This window comes from Morone saxatilis, unplaced genomic scaffold, assembly GCF_004916995.1.
Source record: "Morone saxatilis isolate NCDOM2014 unplaced genomic scaffold, NCSU_SB_2.0 Contig2, whole genome shotgun sequence".
Taxonomy (NCBI): domain Eukaryota; kingdom Metazoa; phylum Chordata; class Actinopteri; family Moronidae; genus Morone; species Morone saxatilis.
The window spans coordinates 10,430,184-10,453,256 of record NW_023339762.1 but is presented as its reverse complement, the minus strand read 5'-3'; the positions used below and the strand labels follow the sequence as shown (position 1 = coordinate 10,453,256).

Sequence of the window (23,073 nt, the reverse complement as noted above, 5' to 3'; positions counted from 1 at the left end):
CTGAAGGAGACAAAGAAAAACAATATCAGTGACAATAAGTACTATAAATAGACTGTGGTAAAATATATGCACTACTAACCAAAATAATTCAGTTATGCTGTCAGTACAGCAGAAAAAAGTGAAAAGCAGCGAAACAACAGCAACGAAATGACAACACCAGTGAAAGGTTGGGATGTAAATCTTCAGCAGTAGCCTAAGTACAACAACAATATTTTCAAAGAACTGACACGTTATACGATGTTGATGTGCTTCTTTCGCTAGCTGGTGTAGACGAGACGTCATCTTGCGGATAATCAGACACAATTGTCAGAACTTTTCATAGAGACTATTTCTTTTGTAGAAAATAGTTACAATGGACACTAATCAATGGCTTAAGGCAATTATTTTGGCAAATGATTGAAAAGATTCCCTTCCCAATGGGGGCTGAGGATTCAAAGGTTCTAATACCATGGAAAAGGTACCCTCCCAAACCAGTCTTTCCCTTGCTGATATCACTTACAACAAACATTCCTGTCTTCAGGGGTGCTTTGGTATCAGGTGGTACATTTGGATCAGTATTCAAATGAAGTGTGGGTTTGACAAGCAAAATAAAGTCCAGTGATGTCAAGACTGTCCATGAAAATCTGAACTCTATTCCACCCTCTACATGGACAAAAGACGCCTCTATCCTGATAAAACAGATAGGAGAATAAACATACTGCAACAGAGCATTACTGAATGCCCATGGAATTCATTAGGTGCCCTTTTTAAGTGAACATGCGATTACACTGGGGGAAAAATGCCAGTGTTTATACAGGCTGTCAGCAGGCCTTTTCTCTGCAGAGGCTTGTGACATTTCAGCTGTGGCCTGTTTGAACAGCCATCGGCACAGAGTGCAGTCAGGCAGCACAATCCCCACACTGTCCTATCACACCTTCAATCATCCTCTTTCCCTTTGTCATTTACTGCTCTTGTGTTTCTCTTATTCATAACTGAGTCAGTAAAGTGTTCAAGCTTTTTTGTAAGATGATTCAAGAGTTTAACTCAGCATGGATCAAAAAGACGACAGATCACTGCCTTTATTGGTCTGAATTATGAGGCTGCTTTCTGTGGTACTTGTAATAAAACAGTAAAACCCATTTGGTCGTTGTTCACCACAGGACAAATGATGATCCATTATGCGCCATCCGTTGAGTCCTTTGGGACACTGGCATTGTATGATGGCAGATCACCCCCACCCACTCATTCTCCTCCTCCTCATCCTCCCCTCTCTTCCCTTCCTGAGGGGGCCTGGTGTTTGTGGCACCATCACTATGGCCCACAAGGGTAAATGAGTCCCATGTGTTTGATGGAGGGGAGCAGTCACGCAATACAGCCATGGAGGCATTCTTCCAGGAATCCATCTTTAACTCTGGGAGGGGCAAGCAATAGGAGTTTGAACTGCTGTCTCCCTCTCTCTGTCACTTTCTTTTGCTCTCTCGTCCCTCTCCAAGTAAGATCTGTGGGCACACAACAGATTCCAGCAGATTCAGGCGATAAGCACTTGGAGGAGTGTGGAATGGGGCCCACTTCTACCAGGGTTGCCCCTTTGTTTTGGTGTTTTGGGACTCAGTTGCGTAGTGACACTAGATGGAGGGGAGGGGGACTGAGATTTTATTGTTTCCAAAACGTCAGCGCCATCAGAGAGCGCTAACCTTTGCTTAAACCTAACAACAGCCGCAACATTAAGAGAATAACTGACATGGAAAAATAGATTGAATTTTGAGTCTGAAAATTATTTTCAGACATAAGCCAATCGAGATGGCACGCAACACTGACTTGACCAATGCAAACTTAAAGTGAGTTCACAAGGTTCAGGATTTGTCCGTGTACGTAAATCACACAAAACCAGTTCAAAAGCTTCAGTGCTGGGTTGAGCAAGCACACATTGAAGATGAGTAAGATATCATTATTAACACAATAAGGACCACCGCAAAGACAGATGAGTTTCAGTCCACATTAAGGCTTTTTTAAATTGGAATAAGTGCCGCCTATATCTAAAGCGGATGAAACACTTTATAATGAGGGTCAACTGAGGGGTGTTTTCCACTAAAAAAGAAAGAGAGAAAGATTGTTTCTACGAAAAGAAACTAAACTATTTAACCACATGAGTAAATAACATAAAACACTTTATGTCTAAACTGAGAATGTATTCAAGACATCTAAATAGTGCAATATGTTGAATGTGTCTGAGGGCCATTTGTGTTTTGTAAATTTGTTTGTGGTCTAATTAGCACATACAGAGGGCACAATTGTTCTTGGAACAGAAATGATGTTATAGTGTCCAAATCATCAAAATTCCTCAGCACTCACTGTTGATGTTTTGAAACTTAACACAAAACACAGTTAAATTTTCCTCACCTCAAATTTCAGAATGTGCGATGCTACTGGGCGTCACAACAAACCAAGCCGTGTATCTTAACCTGTAAGATGTATCACAGTTACTGTAGTGATCTAGTAAGACGTGTTTTATACAACTTCCAGCCTTTGTGTAACTATTTGCACAGCCTTGAAGTGAGTGAGTAGAAAGTAATTATTTAATTAGAAATGCGTGGGCTCATGTGCACAATTCTGCATAACGGGTTGGCACGAAAGTCAGTTTACGTGACCATGATGACTCTGTGTTTCCGTAAGCTTCCCATCCAAAGCACAGTGGTATCCGAAATGAGAGGAAAGCATCAGCTAACAGCTGGGCCTCAACATACTTACAATGAACCTGAGGTGAAACCACAACCGCATACTCATCTTTAACATGTCATCCAGACTGTAAGGCAAGGAGCCAACAGCCACAAAACAGGTTGACTTTGATTGGCTACCACAGCACCTGAGACTCATATAAATAAACTTGGGGAAGTTTTCAAAACCCTGCAAGGTCATGTCATCTGAGGCCTGAAGTACCCAAGCAGGAGATCCAGTTGGACTGCTGGAGAGATTTGTGGTGTCTTTCAATCTCACTGAGGTATCTGCCACAGGGTGCAAAGGTGACTGTGCTGGCTTGAACAGTCACCATCAAACAAACAGCTGTACAATCTGTCCATTCTCCAAAACATTCCGCTGTACCATAAAGTAGCCCCATAAGTAGAAAATAGCCTTAAATAAATCCATGCTAGTAGCAGAGACACTGCCACAAAACAAAGTGAAGCAAATGCCAGTAGGAATTTGTCATCCTTCATGGCCATGACGGCTGAAATATTGAAGGGTTACATGTAAACAGTACAATTTCTGGGTTTTCTGGTTTCTGCAACTCAGCGAGGAAGTGTATGACAAAATCCAAAATGAACGGGTTTAACACCAGAGACAAATGAAAAATATGCATTGGCCTCACCACAGTATTGTATAATGACACACTGGTTGTGGCGCTATGCATGCTCACTACAGTGAAACCATTGGAGAGTATCCAGGTGGTATACAAAGTTCCAGTATGCAAAGAGGGCACAGGAGGGCATTCTTCAGCATCATTATGGCTATAACTGTGATATGTTTTGTATCTAAACATACCACTGATGTACAGCTGAGCACTGTTGGTATAAAAATAAATACATAAAGTGTAGTTTCTTATTCAGCAATTCTTTTTTTACTGCCTGAAACTTTTTCTCCAAAAAGTCCATAAAAGCTAGGAGACACGCCAAACAAATTGCTAACTAGATCCCTTGTTACCCCATTAGCAACGTAACCAATTTCAGTTTGATAACCCGTCAGTATAGCTGAAATATAATCCATTCAGATTGCCAACATAACCCATGTGTACAGGCCCCTCAGGGACTGGATATTATGTTTACAGCCTGGTCACTGGTCACTGGTACAAGGATGACCAGTCAGGTCAGGCTGTCCAAACACAACTTTGACCACTCCAAAGAGGGGGTGGGAGCCCTGCCCACCCCTGCTCTGAAAGGCCAGCATATGTGGCTTGATATTTTAAGGTCAATTAACAGCGAGTCATAGTTACAGATCTCTCAAATGGCCCATGGGTCATTGTTGGACAGTGTCACCCACTGGGTAGTGACATCATTGAAAAGCAGCCGTAGGGAATTGGTTTGTTCTTTTCTTGGACTTGCTGTTTTAGTAGTTGTGGGCCAGAGCAGCTGAGATGACATAATATGCACCATTATCTTTACCACAACCTTTGCACTATATTGCAAGTGACCTTTCAGAGCTAAGACCCATAACTAAGGAGCAGAAAATAAGCTTGACAATGTAGACTAAATGGAAAGAATATGAGATGAAAACCTGCTGTGTTTGCATTTTAAATCAGGATTTTATATTATATAATCCATCTACATGCGTTTTGATAAGCTGTTTAAGTACTTTGCTATCTATTTTGGCATGTTACTACATGAGCATTAATTTTATGAACTGAGCTATTACCTAAACATACTTACATTTTCCTAAAATCACAGTGCCAGAGAGAAAAGAGTAATGACAAGGATAAATTAAGTAGATCACCAAACCCAGGGAGATAAGTGTAACTGATGAATAATTAGGACAGTTTTATTGCAAGTAATATGTACTGTATGTGTATATAGCGGGGTGTTTTTTACTATGTGCATGGTATGTCTCTGCGAGCGTGACATATCTGCATCATTATCTCTTCATCAGTACATTATGGTGGAGGACCACCCGAGGGGAGCATTGTTTGTTTGACTATGGGATTGTTGGGTGGAGAAGACCCTGTTTTGATTAGCTGTACTGTATTAATCTCTTGTGGGGCAGACAAGGATTCCTTATGGGCTTGGCGCAGTCTGGTGCGCCCACTGCTGCCAATGTCGTGAATCATTCAAATGACAGCCACTCAAACTTGTGGAGCTAGTTGTTTGCTTATCTCCACTGCTGTCTTCAACTCCTCACCAGCACAGCCACAAGCTCCACTGGCTCTGAAGTAGTCATGTCTCACACAGTAAGCTTACATTCCACCAGCCACTGTGGACGGCTGCACTGACGACCATGACTACCTGCATAGAGACAAACTGTCCACTTCCTCTTCCATTCATCTTACTGTCTGCCTCACTGGCTGCCAGCCCTGTGCCAGTGGCAATGCAAAAGGGAATTCAGTCCCTGCACAGGATATAGACCGCAAAGGCATATTTCCACCTGCATTTCAAAAATGAATGGAATTTAGCTGCGGCGTCTTAGGCTTGCAGTTTCTCCAGAGGATGGGTATGATTAATGAAGAGAGGACACTGTATTATTTGTTGTTCTCCAGTAAGATAAACAACATTTACTTTTTTTTTTTCTTTTTTGCTAAAATGAATGAAGATGAAGATTAATAATTAATGGTATAATAAAATTCTTCCATGACAAATAATTACTCATGAAGAGGAGTCACTTGGACACATTCAAGGCATTACTAAACAAGTGCTAACCGTTTCCTGATTCCACTGTTGGCTTCTGATCGTATTGAATTCTAGTTACACACATTGATACTGGTCAGCCAGCTGGCTGAGCTAAGTACAACCACAAGTCGCATAATTGTATACATATTGTCTAGAAGTATACTAATTTGCATGTTGCTTTTGTTAACTTTGTATTTTCCATGGTGAACAGGAGAAAATGGGATTAGTGGGTTGTCACATCTTTTCCTTGCATAAAAGATTTTTTGTCAACAACTACTGAAGCAAAACTGAAAGAAAGCATGTGTGCACAGCAAATCGACCATGATTCATGAAGGTAAAAAACGTACACTAACCTACGATAGCCTAACTAGGAGTGGTCTAAGATAATATTGATCCCCACAATGATGTATGCCACTGACAGATTATCAAACAGGGGAACCACCAGCATTTTCTCAGAGGTGAGGGACTTAGCCCTGCTTCCAGCAGAGACCACAGTGTTTTCCAGTGTTTTCAAAGGGAGGACTCATCCATCCACCTGCTGACTGCCAAAATCAATCATCCCATTATCAACCCTATTCAAACAACCTGTACCTAAACACAAGTGGATGACAGCGTTAGCATGAGTAATGCATTCTTCCACTATTTGTGTTTCCAAATATGTGTATGATGTGTCACAAATGTTGTCTTTGTTGTGAGGATTATATATATCACTTTGGTGGATCTGTTGTACATACCTGCAGAGATTATGTGTGGTCGCTGCTGTGCCACTGTGGTCTCATGGGAATCTTTAAGTGTTTGATTGGTTCCGATCATGTTTTCCAACTGCTAAGGGCCGGTTATGTTTGCACAGATGCATAAGGCTGTCAAGGTTGTCTTCCAGATGTGACAGTGCTGGGAAAGCCAGTGATGGATGACCAGGAACAAGGATTGGTGCAGTTCTTACACTATTTGGTACTGTCAGCCTCTACATGTGTGTGCGTGTATATGCACATATGTCTTTACAAACGCTGCATGCCTGACTGTGCAGGCGACTGGTTTTAAAATAGCGAATCAGTGAGAAGGAAGGAAAAGAGCATCAGGCAATCAAACCTTTTAAGAATTATCTTTTAAAGTTAGTAATGGATTCTGAGGATTCCTAATTGCCTCTTTTGTCCCTTAAAATGCAAAAAAATACAAATAGTGGCCAAAAATAATGGCCAAAGTTACTTTGAGTTCACGCACTTGTTCATTAGTGGAGCCTCAATGTCTGCTACTCTTCACATCCCACCAAGCTGTAATACCACTGTTGGAGACACTGGAGATACTGGAAACTAAGCTTCCTTAAGTGACACGTCAGCGAGCCTCATACAATGGTTACGCAACAGCAGCATCTGTGGGCCAAAGCACCAGCAGCACAACCCACTAAATAAAACCAAGAGGGCCTTCATCGCACCGTGGACGCCACACTTCACAGCGAGCAGGCAGTGACCAAAGGCTCCAGTGCACAGGGCCTCAATTTGGATATGCGATGGGCAACTGGTGCTAACATGCAAGAGCTGCATCCAATAAGCATCCAATGGGTTTGGGAGAGAAGTGGCTCCTCACAAACAGGCCTTTCATGTGGTCGTCAGTTTAAGTGCTCTAATGCTCGGCGAGACACTGAGGCCTAGCGTGGGGAAATGGAACAATACATTTAACCACATGAAGCAAAGCGCCCAGGATTACTTCTGCACATATTTTCTCTCTCTCTTTCCTCTTTCATTGAATCACAGTCTCTCACTTTGTCTTTCTTTCGCTGCAATTTTATTCTCTCTCCCTCCCTCCCTCCCACACACACATACATACTTGCCCCTGCAAATGAGCACCACCATAAACAGGGAATTTCTCCTAAGTCCTCTTTACACACACGCACACAGACACACTCAGTAGACAATATATTACAACATAAGGCTTATCACTCATGGAGAATTACACTATTGTGCATTCTCACAAAAACATACCATTATAAGACAGTACAATATAATTATAGCTGCTTTACCAGTAAATTATGTGAGTTATTGCTGGTTATAAACATTTTTCTCCCATGTCTTTGTGTGAATTTGGGTACGTTTGATAAGCACACATCTGTTTGTACAAGTGTTCAAGAGAGGAACACTTGCGTGCGCCCACAATCCAGCCTGAACCAGTGACAGTCACACACTCTCTCCTCCTCCCTCTCTCCCTTTCATTCTGTAAAGACAGATGTGCATACTGACAGGCCATCCCTTCATCCATCAGCGAGAGAAGAAGAAGACGCTGTCCTTCCACTACCACACTGCCTGCATCTCAGCACAAAACCAAAACAAAAACACCTAGATGAGCCCAACAATGTGTCATCGTTGGGCTCACAACACCCACATCCACCCAAGGCCAAGGCTCAGTTCAGCTCTCCCACAGGCGTGCAGCAGCCTTGGGTCACCACCAGACTAAAGGATGGGAATGGCTCCTACCCAAACATGTGTTGTTGTTACACACCACTGGAGATGGTATCTGCTACTCCTACTTGAACTAGTGCAGGGCTCTTTTTGCATGCTAGTGTCACTGAACAGGTAGTTATGATGAACTGCTTGTCAACTGCAATCACTCATACATACGTGCATGTGTATACACAAGTGTAGATTCATACACTCTGTTCCTGTACATTCAGGCCGCCATAAGTTATTGTGGAAAATAATGATCTGCTTGGAATAAGTATAGCCTGAGATAAGTGAATTTAATGGTACTTTGTTTAACCACAAGACTGTGAAAAGTGATGCCAAATATTTGGTAAGACAGAAACAGACCTTCGTCTGTCTCAAAGAGCCACTCAGAGGACAACAGACACCAAGAGCCCCCGTGAAGATGATGACAGCTACATGATGCCACCACACTGCAAAGACCATAACGGGCCGTGTCAGATGTACTTATGTCAGGGCATCCAGACATTCCTTATAGGATATTTTTGTGCTTTTTTGCCCCTCCTTAATGTGCACATGTGAGTTTGATTTGTAAAATTGTCAAAAAGAAAATGTAATTTCCAGTCACAGACGCTGTCGGATGCCATTGTCAAATGTTTGCACTGGCTTGGTTCGTCCAGAATTCACACATAACAAAGTAAAATCCCTGTACTCACCCACATACTTTCCGTTCTCTACCCGCTTGTTGATGTCGAAGGCGTTGTCCACGTTGCCCTCCAGGATGTCAAACTTGACGTCCAAACTGCCTAAGTGATAGGACCCGTAAGCCGGCACTGTGGTTCTCAGGAAAACAATCTCTGTTGGAAGATAACAATTAGACACAAAAAAGATTTTGGAGCCTAAACCCATCATAATCACACTGGGATTGCGCCGCCAAGATTGTGCCAACTCTTGCTTTTCTTTTTTTTCTTTCCAAGAGGAAGACAATAAAATGGGAGATGGAAAGGTCTGTATTTATTGCGCACTGAGAGGGTCACAGGAAGGTTGAGGCTTTTTAATACTGTTGTTTAGCTGAAGGGCCTCGAGTCCTTTACACCCCTTCTCAGAGCTTATGAGAAATGACAACAGCTTAACTCCCTGTGACGCTGAGCATGAGTGTGTCTGAAATATGTACTGCATGCCAGCCAATAGATGCTTGTCAGCAGTCACTGTCTGTGTGTGATTGCCGTGGTTACTCATATCCATTCAGCATGGCACTTACTCTCTGGTTTGGGCCAGCCAAGCTAGGACTGCACGGAGAACATCGTGGAATAGCTAATTTGGGGGTTAGAGGTAGTCATATGGATTCTGACAACTGCAGGGAAATGTGTTTGATGGGAGCTCATAGATTAAGAGAGATAAAGTAGAGCTCAAGTGAAAAATAGGGCAGAGGACTATGTTGACACTAAAAAACCACAAGTTGTCATGCTGTCCTAAAATCCGTTGTTTCCAAAAATCTTAACATGACGCTTTGTCAGAAAATGATGCCTCCACAATGGGCCTTTGTGGGTTAGTGAACATGTAGAGTAGAGTGATTTACAGGAGACATTTTAGGGGAGATCAGTAATTTTTAAAGCATTATGTTAAACCATTTTGAGAAATGCATTTATTCGCTTTCTTGACGGTTGTTAGATGAGAATATCGATATCACTCTTTGTTAGCGTAACTTAGCATAAGAGTTGGAAAATGGGGAAGTAGAAAATCGTCTCACTGGAACAGTACTTCACACCTTCAAAGTGTTGTTTTTACAATAACTTTTTTTGTATTGGATTGGATTACGTTTATAAGTGACCTTTAGAGGTGTTGGCCGGTGGGTTTCGTTACTATTATATATGGCCATTGTATAGTATCCCCCTGGTTCGAGTCCTAAAACTAAGCTAAGCTAACCAGCTGCTGGCTAAAGCTTCATAATTACCCTATATTAAAGTAATATTGATTTTCTCATCTAACTCTCGGCAAAAGGAATAAGTCTATATGATGGACTCCTATTCCAAGGAAGTTTATTTCTATGAAACATAGTACACAGTATTTTGTCCTTTGTGTCAATGTACACTTTGCATGTTTGCCCGTCTGGATTACTCCAGATTTTCAGTATCCATATTCACAGAAAACATTGACCTACCCTCTGGCCTTGTGAACTCTCTGAAGGTGGGCAAGGAGATGAAGGTGTGGGACACAGAGTGCGTGGTGTCCAGAACGCAGGCGATGTCGCTGGGCTGACAGCTCTTTGTACAGCGAATGGTGTCTGAGCGTTCAAGCCTCGCCACTCTAAAGGAGAGAACAAACATACACACCCACAAAAACAAACAAACAAACAAAAACACAAATGGCCTCTGACCTTTAGGTAATATAAGACTTACAGAGCCTTTGGTTTCTAAAGCTAACAATAAGAGGGCATCATTGGGAGCAGCCCACTGCGTAATCAAGAACTCAGTGGGACAACTCCAATGAAACAATCACAAACAATATCTGAACAAGACAGCAGGGATACTGGATATAGCAGTCAACATCAAAACAATCAAATTCTATGTGGTTTGGAAGAATAATAAACCAACAATGGCCAAACCTCATGCTGGAGCCAAACTTTGTTGCTTGTGGAGACTAGCGCTGCCATTGATGCTTTTCTGATGCACTGTTTCAAGCTGTGTGGGAAATGAATTACTACACTCACAGAGAATGATCCACAACCTGCTCAGGAAAATATTTGGATTTGCTGAGCATCCCCGGCTTCACATCAGATAATCTCTTGAGGAGGATTTATGAGGCAAGGGAGTGTTCTGAAAGACTCCTAAATTGTGAGCAACATGACTAGACAACTCCCCAGCCTCTCCCCAGGGCAGCTCTCATCCTATTATTTAGGGCTTTGTTTATTCCACAGACTAATCAGTGACAGGTCGGAGGGAATGGAGGGCCTCTGCTGGCTCCTAAAGCTAACGCCACCTGAAGTATCACTATTCACTACCTGTCTGCTACATAAGACTTTGAGAGAGGTTTTTAAGGCATTAACAACCTCATAAATCAAGAGTTTGTCTTTGAAACGATGAAGAACTTGTGATCATGAGAGAGCTATTGAAACAAAATAAAAGCCTTGACTTTGACATCCAAGATGTTAAATTCAAACTTGGTATTCACAAAGGAGGCAAGTCAGTACACGGCTATATCGGGTTAAGAAAACAGCCAAGATGCCATGTATAAGTCCAGTTAATGTGCATGGCAGCCATATAGCCACATTGTGAGTCATGGGCAGTGGATCTCTGGCGCTCCTCAGGGGACCTATAGGCTGCAGCTCAAAGCCTAGGCATGGCTTGGGTTGCAGGGCTCCTTCCATGGAGAGCGAGGAGAGAAGCCCCTGACAAAAAGTCAAGCCACCACTGGGTAGGGGCTTGTAATTAGCAATTAGCGGGTGGGTCCAAGTTTTGCTTTGGCCCAGGCCAAACCCACAAAATGTTCTCCTAGTTTATAATACCACGGCCTGTGCTGCAGAAAGACCCGAGCGGGACTCTAGAGGATGAGGTGAAAGCTCTGTTGTGGTAGAAAGCAAATTTACGAGAAGATAATGACCCAGGGTGAACTGCCCCCTTACACACAGATGGGCATTTCAAAGCAGGGGCAGCAAGTGGAGCTAATTACAGCTCCTTGTTAATGCATGTGTATGTCGGCACCAAATGTGTGTATATATTTGTTTGTTTGTGCATGCGTGCCTTTGTGCATGCAAACGTGCTTATATATATATATATATGTCTGTGTGTGTGTTTGTGTATGTGCGCGTGCATGCACAAATGCATGTCTTCTTCATCTCCCCATGCCTCACGTGGCCCAGCCCAGGATAAAAACCCCAATACTTTCAGACCAGAAAGGAAAACAGACTTTTTGGATGAAAGTCCTCTGGTCAAGCATAGGGCCTTTTATTTTTTTGGTAATTATTATTTATAGTCGGCACATTGATAACGCCCCAACACAAACACTGCAGGGCATCATTCATTCTGTGCGCGGTGATGTTGCTGTACCACAAATTGTTCAGACCACCGGCCAGAGCCCAGAGCCCCATAACTCAATGTCAAAGGGGAGGAAAAAACCTTCTGCGCGCCACTATGTTCTTATTTTAAGGATATCCCCACTAGGGACCAAGTGCATCCTTACTGGCCTGACAGCTCAGGACAGGAGGAACCTAGGACATCTGAATTTACAGTTATTATAAGCCACAACCCTCGGGCAGCAGCCTCACAGCATGTCAAACTATTTATACTCTCTCCTGCTGGTGCACATTTCCCTCTTCTTTGCCACTGCATCCCATCTCATGTCACTTACTCAGCCTTCATTTGGATTATCTGTCTGCTTTGGGGTTTACACCCGCAGTATGCAGTGGAAATCTGTGTATTTTACATTAAGCTCAAAATGTAATGGGAGCTAAAGAGATGTGCAAGAAAAAAACTGCCACAGAAAGATGTATTTGCGGTGCAAGGTAACTGATGTTTGGGGAGTGGGAGTAGGAGTGCATTAAAAGGCCCAATCTGGCTCACTTTGAATGGAATTTGGAAGTGTGGAATTACTTTATGGCCTTAAATTGTAAATACTGAAATTTGAGTTATATGCACAAATATAACTGAAAGGTTTGACTTGGGAATGGGAAATTTGACTTAGCCGATTTAAAATACACCTGGTTTGCTTTTGTGTTAATAAACATTACTGATTCAGCAAAACTCAGGAAACAATAATAACTAATAACATTATGGATAAAAGCTGCTGTTTTCTAGTGTTAGTATGTGTACTAAAAGACCTTGTGTATAGATTTGTGTAGTCAGTTTTTTCAATACAATCACGTCCCTTTAACTTTAAATATACTGTATGCGTTACTTAAGATTTTACTTAAGCATGTATCATTGGACTTCCTCCTCCCTGAAAGCTGTTGGAATAATAGTAATATGAAACTATGTGAGGAAGTCTTCATGCCTCCATCTGTGATTTGGCCTCACATTCCAGCTGCTCCCTATGCTGTATTTGATTAAACCCCACAATGCACCATTATCAAGAACTGGAGTTGACTTGAACATGTGTTATTTCTATTTCAATTTTAATAGAAAACTGTTCATCCAACACATAAACCATAAAATACTGCAAAACGTCAGACTTTATCATGCAACCATCATCAAATTACACTCAATTGTAGGCAGACTTGAGTGTTACCATTTTATTATTTACCCTGACCTAGAACGCCACCTAGCGGCTATCACAATACCTTACCTCCAAGATACATTCAATTGGACCTAATTCATACTGCTGAATAATGATTTGTAATTCTAGTGTTTAACAGCTGATTATGTAAACTGCTAGAGAACTAAAAATTGTGCTTACTTCTTCTAATTTTATGAGTGGTATTGTTTTTTATATCCACTCTTTAAAAATGATGTGTCATCTTTAGCACGCGTTTAGTGTCAAATAATCATACTTGTGTTGATTTATTACAAAAAAAGTAAGTAGAGACAAGGCTGGATAATTGATCGGACAAAAGGGGCAGCTGCCAGGGAGCCTGAAAGCCCCAGAGTCACTGTTTGATGAATTAAAAATGTGTCTAAAGGAACAGTTTGGCATTTTAGGAAATACACTTGAAAATACACACACTGGCTTTCTTGCTGAGAGTTATATGAGAGAATCAAATCGATATTGCTCTTATAGAATCTCCTGTAGTCTTGTTGTCACCATGGACTTATAAACTTACTATGCCCAGCCAAGAAATAGTCTGTCACATAACCCTTGTAAAAGAAAAACTAAAAAAAACCTGTTGTCTTTACACTTTTGTTATTGCATTTTCTTGCAAATGGTTAGATGAGAAGATTGATACCACTCTTATATCTGTACCATAAATATGAAACTACAACCAGCAGCTAGTTATCTAAAATTAATTTAATTACAGGAAACAGGGGGGAAAACAACAAAATCCGCCTACCAGCACCGTAAAAGCAATTCACACATTCAAACTAGCTGTTTCCAATCTTAATGCTAAGCTAAGTTAGCTAGCTGCAACTAAATCTTCTCCTATTTCCCAAAATATCAAACTATTCCTTTAAGAATATGCATCACTCAATCACATCATCAACATAAATTTGCTTTCTTTGTCCATACTGTTAATGTGTGTATTTAAAAAAAGACAGGATAATGCACAGATAGGAAGGGGATAAGGGGTCATTAGGGGCCCAAGTCCTCCAAACTTGTTAATCAGACCAGTTTACCCGAATATTTAGGCAAGACCAGATTTTATAGCATAAATCCAGGAATGAAAGAAACATAAATGATCTTTGGTTATACTAGTTTTCTCTAATTGTAAATCGTAATTTATATGTATATTTACCTGCATATCTATCTATCTTGGCAGTATGTGCTGTATACATAATGTATTGTCATCTTGCATGCATTTTGTTTTGAGGATTCACTTTTTCTGTTTTCTCTGCAAGACAATGCAACACACATTAAAATGACACATCCTTTTTAAGGGTGTAGTAACTTGTGTAACCCTACATAACTTGTATTTATTCTAGCAGGGGATTGTAAGGTACTCTGGGCTCGTCCTGGGTAACAAACACCAGCACTTTAGCCAAGTATGTGCTGACTGTGCCGTAGCGACGCAGCCTTAGCTCCAGAGACAGCTCAAAGTCCTGTGGCTTGTTGATGAGCTTTGACACCGACATCACGCCACCAGTGGGTATCCGTTCCGCCTTGAAGAAACCGCCCTCATTGCCAGCAGTGATAGCAATCTGGATGTCATCACCGGGCACGGTGTGGGAAGGACCCATCCGGAAGATGTTGGTGAAGACGGGGATGTTGGTTGGGAAGGTGAGGTAGTAGTAGGTTATTCTCAGGGGCATGGTCAGGCACTCGGCAGACTCATTGCAAAGCAAGCGTTCACATCGACTGCAAAGAGAGGAGGGGGGGGCAGGGCAGGACGGGACAAGACAGAACAAAACAGGCAAAGAGAGAGAAAGAAAAAAGAGAGACCAGGTGTAAATTTAATTTGCCGTGCATGGCATGCAGTGGAAGGAACATCAGTCTGCAGCATTTTTACACTTTACAGGCCAGTCATGGTGCCATATGTGGGATCATGCAAGAAGATCTGTCACTGGTGCCTCCATAACAAGGTGGTCATACACAGCATCTACTGTAATTGAGCCAACAAGAAAATCTCCATGTGCATTTCATCATTCTAAAACAACCGAACATGCTACAGCCAGTAGCAACTCATTCCAGCACTGAGCATACTGGACATGCAGAGCCCTGATCCTTAAAGTACACATGAATAAGGGTCAGTATAAAAAGGTCCTACTGTTACTGTTGTACTTAGAGCTCTTGGTACAGTAGGATGACCATTCAGACTTGAATGTGAGGAACAGTTACCCCGCTCTGTGACTGTTTATATATGTAAGGTTTATTTATTATATGTATATCTGTACATCAATTCCCGTATTGCTATGAGCACAAACAACACATTTAAAGTTGTGTCTGTTAATGAAAGTGTATTGTGTTCAGCAACAGTGTGTGCACAATTCAGAAACTCACGTCTCTCCAATGCGCCGGTAGTTGTTTGGACAGTCAAAAGACAGGCATCTAAATCCTCCCTGTATATTAAAGCAGCTCTGATTCTCTGTGCATGTGTGTGTTCCCGTCACGCATTCATCAATATCTGGAAACAAAAGACAGAAAGTGGGATAAGGTAACATTCACTAAAATAACTTGACATAGGCTTGACACCATCATGTGTAACGCTACAATAAGGACAGCTTACCCTGGCAGCTGCGCCCATTTGGTGCCAAGGTGTAGCCACTGACGGGACAGGAACAGTGGAAGCTACCAGGGGTGTTGTGACAGCGATAGGCGCAAATATGACCTCCAGTGGGCAGGGCACACTCATCGATATCTAACAATGTGAGATAAAAACAAGTCAAACCAGAGAGTACATTTCAGAAATAAATATATTAACTGCTTATGACTGATTTATAACAAAATGTGCTTCTGTTTCATATATAATACAGTTTGCTACAATGTATGCTTACACACTTGAAAGTACATATTAACACATACTAGATTCTAGCTCATACCATAGCACCCGGAACTTAATGAATGAAAGACAAATTGCCTTAATGTTTGGAATACACAGAAGAAAGATGAAATATTTTTCAAAATATTCACTTTACCTTCGCAAGTCATGCCATCTATGTCACTGAGCTGGTAGCCACGACGACAGTAACACTGATAGGAGCCGTAGACATTAGCACATTCTTGACTGCATGGGTTGTTCTCACACTCATTCAAATCTACACAGAGAAAAGTTTATTACCGACCATCATGAACTGTATCCTACGAGTTTACTAATAAGTACACCTCAGTCTCAGTAATCAGAAGAATAAAAACCCTGCACCTGCAGAGAGGTGGACCCTACTCTGTCCATCTGAATATGTACTATACGTGTAGTAGCATGTGAGCAGGTTACGGAGTGATCTGAAATCTCACAGACTTTGAAAAGACTTTGAAGGATTGATATTTTTCAAAGGATTGATCAATTGTCAGTTTTTACCAGGATGAATGACTGGTAAAATGCTATCTGGCCTGATAAAGCACATAAGAGTTTCTTATGAGACTTTAAATGTCTGTCTTTATCTTGATAAATGTTGGTGGACTGTGACAACACCAGGGACAACGACAGAAATACATTTTGAGACTGTATAATCCTAATCCCGGGCAAAGTCTTATATGTTGTATTTTAGAAATATATTTGAATATCATCAATTAACCAACCAAACCAAAGCAGGTTGATGCCATAGCAGGTAGTAAAAACGATGTAATGTGAGTCAAAAGGTCATCCAACAACAAACTGAACAGGGGTTTCTATTGCTTCAGTCACTGGGACTATATGCATAGTATAGCCTACAATATACACAACACGTACTGTATAGTGTATAAAAAAGTTGCATTTCTCTTAATTTAGATATTTATCTTACCATCACAATTCCTGCCATCACTAGCTAGCTTAAAGCCGTTGGTGCAGCTACACTTGTAGGATCCCAGAGTGTTCTCACACTTATGAGCACACAGGCGGCCAGGATAGTGCCTGCATTCATTAACATCTAAAACACAAAGTCGAAATGTGCCACAGTAATAATCTGAAATTCTGACAAAACTCTCTTGTGCACATTTGATCTGTATTAGGAGATGTATTTGTGTACGTTTTCTTTACATGCAGAGGAGGATATAACCGCTTACCCTCACAAACCCGAGTGATGCTGTTGAAGTTGTAGCCACTCTCACACTCACAGCGGTAGGAGCCCAGCAGGTTGACACAACTATGACCTGCACAGGCCCCATCAGGGCCCTTACACTCATCAATATCTGCAGAGAGGGGATGCAATCAGCAGAGAACATCATGTTATGCACCACAGGTAGGTTATTAATATGCTTTAATATTTAGGAATAGGATGTTTTTCAGCCGTACCAATACAGCGTGTGCCCTCTTCATTGAGGTGGTATCCTCGACCACAGTTAACAGAGTTCCTCTGGCAGCTGTAGGAGCCAACTGTGTTGATGCAGACCTGCCCTCTGTTGCATGGGCCTGTCTGGCTAACACATTCATTGATATCTGGAAACATAGACACAGAAGACATTATTACATTTTGAAATGATTGCCCTGGTTCATCTTATACAATATAACTGAATAAACATGTTTTTTAAATCTAAGCTTTGGCCTAAAAGTTGCTCTAGACAAAGGTCATGGAATTACAATTTAAGGATTTTTTTTTACCAGCGTTAGCAGCAATGTGCACACCAAATTTCATGTTAAACTATCTAGAAGATTAGGAGAACTCCTGTGAGCAAAAATTATATTGATATTAAGTGTGGGACAAAAAATATCTAAAATAGTATAGGAAATAGAAAGAGTGAATAATTTTAAAATGCATTATTGTTCTCAGTAAATACCTTTCAGGGCAATGTGCCATCTAGATGTATAATTCCTTGTGTATGAGTAAAAATATGGGCCAAATGGTGGTCCTAAAAGGAAAGATCTGGATATCCCCCAAAACATTATAAGTTCATATACTGATGAGCTCTTCATCTCAATTTGAATTTGAAGGTCAGGGGGTCACCAAAAGTATGAGGAGCCATTCTCTCATGACCACAAATAGCCATTAATGTTTGGCCCCTAGTCTAAATAGCATGCTCTGCACCAATGGGTGTACCACCATTAAAAAACTCTGCCGTTGGTCTTGCTGGTGTTGTTAAGGGCTGTTGTAGTATGGTGCTTACCAATGCAGCTGCCGAGGGCATCCTGAATATAGCCGACACCACACTTGACCTTAGGGAGACAACGGAAGGACCCCTTGGTGTTTTGGCACTCAAACTCTGGACCACAGTTATGGATACCAGTCTCACACTCATCAATATCTGAGTAAAGAAACCACAACAGGAACATTGATAATAAACATAGTGTCAACTCCTTAAAAAAAAGTACTCGGGTGCACAATAAGGAAAACTTAGGGAAGTTTGACTAACCTTTGCAATTGTTGTTGTCAGTGAGTTCATAGCCAGTCCCACAGCTGACCTCCCTCTGGCAACGGAATGATCCTTCTGTGTTGATACAGCGCTCTCCCCCCCGACAGTTGCTGGCTCCCAGCAAACACTCATTGATATCTGAAAGTGGTTGAAAGCAGAGATTCTCTTATTGTGCTGCTCTTTCCGAAAGTGACAGTATTACAGTTTTTGTATCAAAAACCTCTCTAAGCATAACTTTTCCCTATGCTCTAATTTCTTTTTTTACACAAATTGAAGACTTGGCAAATAAAACATGATTCAAAGCTGAAGATGAGGAAGAGTAGTACTTACCCTCACAGCTATGTCCATCTGGTTTAAGTTTATAACCTTTGAAACATCCACAGGTGTCATTGCCCACGCAGTGATGGGCACATTTCACTAAAAAAGAAACACACGTTGATAAAAGGCCACTGCTTTTGAAAGATTAAATCAGTGAGGTGTAGAATATCTTGTTTATTGATGTGTTTTACTGTACCATTGCACTGGTTATTTAATACTGAATTATCTCCATTTGTATTAGTTTCATCCTTGTTCGGTACTGTGTGAGAGAAAAAAAGCACAAATATATGTTTATATGCATACAGTGTCTCACATCTTAACCCCTTATGCCTCCATCATAAGGTGCAGCCCTATGAACAAAAATGTTGCGACTTTTTCATGGCTGCAACTACAGTAACTGTTACTTTCATTATTTATGACAATAATTATTTTCTCAATTAACTGAATAATTATTTGGTCTATTAAATTTCAGAAAACATATTTAAATGTCTATTACAATTTCCTACAGGCTACGGTATGGTCAAATGTCTGTTTTGTCCATCCATCAGTCCAAACCCCAAAGATATTCAATTCTCTGTTCAATAAGACCAATAAATCCTCACAACTGAGAAGTTGGTAACAGAGAATCTTTGGTATTTTTGCTGGAGTACCCATGAATTACAGACTTAATCCCTGAAAGCTCCAAAGTTAGTATCCTTCAGCTGAACCTGACCTGACTGTGTTTAGGAGCGAGCGAGAAGATGCATTTCTCATTTGAAATCTAAAAGCAAAAAACCAAAAGGCAATAACTGCATATGTCCAGTAGGGGGAAGTGTAGGGTTATGTATGACAACACCAGTGGGGCTTTGACCTCTACACTTAAAGGAGCAGTGTGTAGGATTTAGCAGCATCTGGGGGTGTAGTTGCAGGTTGCAACTCCCTCGCTTCACCCTCCCCTACCAAATCATCCACAGCCAGTGTTTGGTTTGTCTGTTCTGGCTACTATAGAAACATGGTGGTCAAACATGGTGGACTTCGTGGAAGGCGGTGTCTGTAGATAAAAACAGCTCATTCTAAGGTAACAAAAAGTACACTACAGTAATGAAAACATAGGTATTCATATTATCCTCCTAAATGTTACACACTGGACTTTTGAATATTCTTCCTTGTTATGGTCCAATATTTTGAGAAATGTAATGTGTCACAGGTTTTCCTGTACTGTCTTTCTGTTTTTCTACCCTCGCTGTTGAAGCTATTTCCCTGCTTTGATGCAAAAAAAAAAAAAAAAACTGGAGATAAAAAGGAAATAATGTACTTCATTCTTGTTTTTTTTACCCACATTCAGTTTGTCCTGTGGGTGTGGTCTGGTTGTTTAAGGCTGCATCCACGCAGCAGGCCCGGGACACCAAGCTACACTGGTAGCCCACAGACAGGTTGTGGTCACAGGGTAGGCCCTTTTCCTGAGCCGCCTTCCCCAGAAGACAACAGTCACAGCACATCTACAGAACACAGAATATGATACAACAGAATAAGCGTTCGTGCATACACGAAGGAAAACCACAATGTCACAGAGAGTTATCACCCGGCTCAGCTGTCCTATGCACCAGGGGAAGTGAAACCAAAACTCCAGACAAGGAAAGGAAGATTGTGGGCTGATGTTGGTTGGTAAAGTATTGTAGATAAGTATTGTAATTCAGACAGAAAGCCAAGCTGTCAATCAACCAGACAGGGAGAAAAGGAGGCTGATGAAGACAAGCCAACTGACAGGCTTCAGCCAGACAGACAGACAGACAGAAGAAAAGCAGCTAGTCAGTAAGCAAGACAGACAGACAAACTGATGAGATGACATCATCCCCTCAGGCTATAGCATGCTCAATCAATCATTATGGCAGCCTGGTAATGTCAGGCAGGGAATGGATGAAAGGTGCAGAGTGTGGGGGTTGTGTGTTTTTCGGCAATGAGGGTATAGACCTGAAACGTAACCTTGGGAGATGTATGTGCGTAATGATGGTGATAGCTTGACTGAACACGTGCCACAAGTCTTCCAAACACTACAGCTCTAATAGTTGTGTACAAGTTGTTAAGTGATACTTGGTCTGTCTGTGTTTGTTTATGCGTGGGTGCATGTCTGTGTGGCCCCTTACACTGCCCTAGAAAACTTTTAGCTTTTCAGAAAACTTCAAGAAAGCAAACATTTTTAGCACAGTCTAAACAGGAAACAGTAGAAGCTGGTAATGGTTCGAAGCGTTTGGGAAATACACTTAGTGGTATTCTCTTTTTTTTTTTTACGTTTTATGTTTTTTTACAACTTTTTTTTCACACAATCAAGTTTAAAAATGTTTGATCTGTGACAAAAGGGGTTTGTTGTTGTAGTACTAATTTTGTCCACAAGAGGCTGGAGTGTACCACTGCCTTATTTTCTAAACAGGACTACAAGCGTTCATGTTTTTCTTCCAAGGTGAGTTTTATTTCCTCTGAAGCACTACAATTCAGCCAAAAGAAAGACAATGACAGGTAAATTAACTTTGCTAACTGACAATATGTATGGAGTTCAATTGGGAGAAATAATTCGAAAAAAAAGTCTATTTCCACCCTGTTTTTCAAAAATTAAAAACTTATCCCTTATCTTTCAGGGTTTTTACTGGTTATATATGTTGTTTCTTTATAGGTTGTGTTTTTTAGTGAGGTTATGTGCCAGACTGTGTTTCTTGCGCAGTAACTTCCTGATGTCTCGCCTGACAACAAGACTTCAGGAAATCGCTGCGCCTGGCCAAGAAATATTCCTGCACATAAACCCCTACCACAAATTGACATTTTTACAATTTGGTTTTTGCGCTGTTAGGCAGATTTGTTTATCTTTAGACAGAACCAGACATGCTGTTATCCTCCATTTCCAGTCTTTAAGTGAAGCTAACAATCTCCTGGCTGTACATCCAGGTATCGCACGGACGAGAAAGTGGTTTAGTAGTAGTGAGTTTTTTTTTATTTTTATGAGGAATATTCTTTTTCACTCATGTTAAACAACAATCACAGTTTTCTGTAAATGTATGCAGCTGCCATTGAGGGTTTAAGGTGGGGACTGATTTTAATTTCTTGTTTCATATTGTAATGGAACCCTTTGATGCTGTCAATGTAGTGAAGAAAAGCACAAATAAACCTGACTTGACCATTTTTTAATCCAGTTAGAGTAGGTGAAACCAACTCCTCCTCATCCATATCTCTTGTCTTATTCACATTACGTGGGCACATTTAAGTATGAGCCACCATCTGCACTTTACGGTGGATCAAGTAAAGACAAGCTGTCCCACTGACAATTATCTCATCCTTTCAAGAAAGTGCACCAACTTGCACCTTCTACATTTTGCCAAGCATTTATCTTTGTGATGTCTTGATGTGTAGTATGTTGTGGAAATAAAGGGGCACATTGAGGTTTGGGAGGGGGAAAAAACACAGAACAGCTGAAAAATGCTTGGAAGTGAGCCTGTGGAAGATCTTAAGAGTCAGAGCTGAGATTTATGATCTATCTGACAGCAACAAGCTCCATTTCTCCCTGGAGTGACATGCCTCATCCTGCTCACAGTGCACACGCTAACAAACACACAGCCAAATGCACACCATCACTTTCATTAATCATTTGCCTCCAAACTGGCTGTCCGGCAGAGTGATGTACTATACACTGATTGAGTAGAGAGAATTTTTTTTGGTGCAGACAGTCATTTCATTCCCTCTTTGTGTCTCTATTTACAGTATTTTCAGTTATGTATGTGCGCACACACACCTTTGTAGTCTTGGTCTCGCAGGTGTTGGAGAATAAAGAATCGCAGGCTCCTTGGTCTTTGGCCATGTTGATACCAGTGGTGCACATGTTATCCTCAAGCACTGTTACGCAGCATTGCTCCTGTACTATCCTGTCAGCAAGAAAAACCATACAAAAACACAGGTGGTGCATTTATTCTCAGCTCTATCAATAATCTCCCCGGTGCAATACAACTCTGCCTTAAAGTGTAGCCCATTAAAATCAGCCAGAGGCAAGCCTGATGGGGATCTCAAAGTTGTCACACTAAAAATGCGTGGATGAGTGGGTTGAGTAAGTCCTGTGTGAATACAGAGGAGAGCAGGGAAGGTTATTGTGTTTTGCAACACTGACATCACTGGACTTGAGCAGCAATCCCTAAGGCTTTGGCTCTGTTTTTTTAGACCTGAGTTGTTTCTGTCTCAAGATGAACATTTGTCCACCTCCACATCTCCTTATTCATGGTTCCAACAAAATCACCAAAACAAACTGCTCCCTTAAGATAAGCAGCACAAACTGCGACAGATGCCAGTATATACAGTTTGCTTGGAATCAATTACATCACTAGAGCAAAATAATCCCAGTTTTTCTTTCGAAATCACTGATGACATGTTACAGATGTGATTTAAAAGTACTGCTGCAAGCATAA

The 23,073-nt window shown here is 41.2% G+C and overlaps 1 protein-coding gene across 2 annotated transcripts in view; it reads right to left on the bottom strand.

Moving 5' to 3' along the window:
• Window positions 1–23,073, bottom strand: part of fbln1 (fibulin 1) — a 28,696-nt gene that overhangs the window by 607 nt on the left and 5,016 nt on the right. The window contains exons 3-16 of one of the 2 annotated variants that reach the window (XM_035665703.1): window positions 22,410–22,539; window positions 19,971–20,130; window positions 18,849–18,911; window positions 18,665–18,751; window positions 18,335–18,472; window positions 18,089–18,226; window positions 17,280–17,423; window positions 17,051–17,176; window positions 16,789–16,914; window positions 15,985–16,104; window positions 15,576–15,707; window positions 15,350–15,473; window positions 9,924–10,069; window positions 8,479–8,619 (exon numbers count right to left, since the gene is read on the bottom strand). In XM_035665703.1, the coding sequence (XP_035521596.1) occupies window positions 8,479–8,619; window positions 9,924–10,069; window positions 15,350–15,473; window positions 15,576–15,707; window positions 15,985–16,104; window positions 16,789–16,914; window positions 17,051–17,176; window positions 17,280–17,423; window positions 18,089–18,226; window positions 18,335–18,472; window positions 18,665–18,751; window positions 18,849–18,911; window positions 19,971–20,130; window positions 22,410–22,539 (1,775 nt within the window). Of the gene's footprint in view, window positions 1–8,478; window positions 8,620–9,923; window positions 10,070–12,858; window positions 14,708–15,349; window positions 15,474–15,575; window positions 15,708–15,984; window positions 16,105–16,788; window positions 16,915–17,050; window positions 17,177–17,279; window positions 17,424–18,088; window positions 18,227–18,334; window positions 18,473–18,664; window positions 18,752–18,848; window positions 18,912–19,970; window positions 20,131–22,409; window positions 22,540–23,073 lie in introns of those variants that run through there. The other variant, XM_035665704.1, reaches the window with a different exon arrangement.